Source organism: Peromyscus eremicus, chromosome 5 (genome assembly GCF_949786415.1).
Source record: "Peromyscus eremicus chromosome 5, PerEre_H2_v1, whole genome shotgun sequence".
NCBI classification, from domain to species: domain Eukaryota; kingdom Metazoa; phylum Chordata; class Mammalia; order Rodentia; family Cricetidae; genus Peromyscus; species Peromyscus eremicus.
Window position 1 is genome coordinate 7,798,681 of NC_081420.1, and position 3,256 is coordinate 7,801,936.

Consider the following 3,256-nt stretch of genomic DNA (forward strand, 5'->3'; position numbering starts at 1 on the left):
AGCAAAGAGGCCATGCCTTCTCCACCAAGGTGCTGGTGTCCCAGGCAGAGTGCCTTTGAGGACAGCAGGCCAGGAACACTGCCTATGAAGCCACCACTCAGATATCATGGAGGAGGAGGAGGAGGAGGAGGAGGAGGAGGAGGAGGAGGAGGAGGAAGACCTTCAGAGTGTTACTTTTGTTTTTAATACCTGACACCACAATCCAGGGTTGTTTCTTGGTGAATCTTTCCTCTCAAGCCAGTTGAGAGACTGCCTGGGCCTCTATTGCTCTCTGGCAAACAGGAAACTTGACCTGTAGAATGGGGACCCTCTGTTGGAATAGGCAAGTTTATAGCCGAATGGGTAGAATGTGTGGGGATGGAATTATACTGTGTGCCTTCTGCTTTCTGTGGGACAGCTCTCTCCTGCCCAGAAGCTAAGTCCCTTAGCCAGCTGGTACTGGTGTGGGCCCCTGAGGCTGGCACAATTCCAAAACGCGAGGCACAAGAGGATTCTTGGAAACGGAGAGAGCAAGGTTTCCGGAGAAGAGGAGAGACACACCCCTGTTACTTAGCGAGTCTTTGAGGGGGGAGGATGCACGGGGTGAGGGTGGGAGGGGAGTGGGTCCGCCAAGGACCAGCCCAGCCTGGGAACTCATTGGACCTTTACTTTAGGTTTGCTTCCCGTCTTGCACTTTTCTTCACTAACTTTGGCAGAGTAGGGACACCTATCTCCCCTCCCTGAGCCTTGTGGCTCTTTGCTGGTCCTCTCTCGAGTCTGTTTGGACACAGTCAGTCAGAGGGAGCTGCTCACCGCAACCCGCAGGGTTTAAAAAGCGCCCGACCAGGGACCTACTAAAATGGTCTAACATCATCGTCCAACGCTACACTTCTGTCACTTCGTTTAAATAATGGTGTGACGTGCGACGGCTGGGAGAGGGGAAACTACTAGCTCAAATTCACGCGAGCCCTCAACAGCAGGAGAAGGGATGCGAACCCAGACTCCAGCCTCAACCCCAGTTCTCCAACACCCGCCGCGCAGCTCACACTTTCTGCCAGGGCCCCGCCTCCACATCCCACCCCGGCTACCAGCGCCGGCGCTGCCCTAGGAGGAGCGTGCCTCGGCCGGCCGCTAATCGCCCCCGGCCCCCGCCCGGGTTTCCCTACCAGAGACACCCGGGCCCCCCTCGCTTGATCTGGCTCCCGAAGCAGGCAGGGCCACCGATTGGCCCGCAGTAATTACGGGCACGCTCCAGGAGGGGGGCTGGGCGGGGGGCGGCCTCCAGCGAGCATAAATTATGCAAATAGCCGGCGCCGCACGGGGCTGACCTGCCGCCTCTCTCCATTCACCCGCGCCGCCTCGGGGGCGGAGGTGGCCAGGGAGGGGGGCGTCCATTGTTGTGCGCCGTACTTAAGGGGTCCTGAGGCCGGTCGTGTGCCACACTCGGTGCTCACACGAGCTGATCTGATCGCCGGCGACATCACTCGGGAGACCAGTCGGGCGCGTGGCCCCTGCAGGCGAGGCTAGGAGGCCAAGCCCATTTCCCCCGGAGTCCCTGCGATCTTCCCTGGCCCTCCCGCCTGCAGCAGGCACAGACTAGCCCCCGGTCGTACCGAAAGTAAGTGCGCCTCGACGGCTGTGCCCTCGGCTCACACTCAAGCCCTCTAAACTTCCTCCTGTCCGTGGTCCTGCGCACTGCCAGGATGCCTGCCCCTTTGGAGACCTGCCTCTCCGACCTGGACCGCGCCAGCAGCAACAGCAGCAGCGACCTGTCCAGCTTCCTTACCGACGAAGAAGACTGTGCCAGGCTCCAGCCCCTAGCCTCAACCTCGGGGCTGTCCGTGCCAGCCCGCAGGAGTGCGCCCACCATCTCAAATGTTCCCAGTGCACCGGACGAAGAGCAGGAACGCCGGCGCCGGCGAGGTCGCGCGCGGGTGCGGTCCGAGGCGCTACTGCACTCCCTGAGAAGAAGCCGTCGGGTCAAGGCCAACGATCGCGAACGCAACCGCATGCACAACCTCAATGCTGCTCTGGACGCACTGCGCAGTGTGCTGCCCTCGTTCCCCGACGACACTAAGCTCACCAAGATTGAGACGCTGCGCTTCGCCTACAACTACATCTGGGCCCTGGCTGAGACACTGCGCCTGGCAGATCAAGGGCTCCCCGGGGGCGGTGCCCGGGAGCGCCTCCTGCCTCCTCAGTGTGCCCCCTGCCTGCCTGGGCCCCCGAGTCCCACCAGCGACGCGGAGTCCTGGGGCTCAGGAGCCGCTGCCTCCCCCTGCGCCACTGTAGCTTCGCCACTCTCTGACCCTAGTAGTCCCTCAGCCTCAGAAGACTTCACCTACGGTCCCGGCGACCCCCTTTTCTCCTTCCCTGGCTTGCCCAAAGACCTACTCCACACGACGCCCTGTTTCACTCCGTACCACTAGGCCTGTGTGGGCAACGTTATTACCTTCTTCCTTCCCCAGTCAATAAGCAATAGATGGGGAACTGGCTGAGGCCTCAGGGACCACCCTCAGGACCACCCTCACCCCTCTCAGGTGGACACTGGGAACTTCAGAGAGTTGAGGATACCTGACTTCTTGTTGGTCGCTGCACCCTTGCTGAGGAGGCCCCCTTGGTCTCCAGCCCCTAGCACCGGCCCCTCCTGCCCGCCCTCAGACGGCCCTTCGTTTTGCACTTTCTGAACTCCACAAAACCTCCTTTGTGACTGGCTCAGAACTGACCCCAGCCACCACTTCAGTGTGATTTGGAAAAGGGACAGATGAGCCCCTGAAGACGAGGTGAAAAGTCAATTTTACAATTTGTAGAACTCTAATGAAGAAAAACGAGCATGAAAATTCGGTTTGAGCCGGCTGACAATACAATGAAAAGGCTTAAAAAGGAGACACAAGGAGTGGGCTTCATGCATTATGGATCCCGACCCCCACCACTGTGGGCTTGCTCCAGGAAGAACCTGAGCACTTGCATAGCTATTCAGGCACTGGGCAGGAGGGTACTCTAATTTATTCAGGATGCTTCATTCATATGAAAATGTATTTTTGTACATAAAGAGTTTATTCTATTATTATGAGCTATCAAAGTTTACATTTTTGTACTGCAGATGCTTCATGTAAATAAAAAATAAGAAAACAATAAGTCACCAGTTTCTTTGCCTAATATTAATGTCTCTGGGGCTTTTTTTTTTTCCTTCCCCTTGGCGGCTCCACCTGTAAAGTGAAACATTATCCCACTGTCTCCAAACCCTCCAATCCTATTTCAAAAACAACTTAAAAAT

General features: G+C 57.4%; 1 protein-coding gene across 1 annotated transcript; it reads left to right on the forward strand.

Annotated features, from left to right (window-relative positions):
* Window positions 1–1,682: 1,682 nt before the first annotated feature.
* On the forward strand, window positions 1,683–2,408 carry Neurog1 (neurogenin 1). The gene has a single exon (XM_059262251.1). It carries the CDS (start codon window positions 1,683–1,685, stop codon window positions 2,406–2,408), a length of 726 nt encoding a protein of 241 aa, XP_059118234.1.
* The last annotated feature ends 848 nt before the right edge of the window (window positions 2,409–3,256 follow it).

Bases quoted from the DNA above. Each gene is read 5' to 3' on its own strand.
- Neurog1 (XM_059262251.1), top strand. From the start codon at position 1,683: ATGCCTGCCCCTTTGGAGACCTGCCTCTCCGACCTGGACCGCGCCAGC.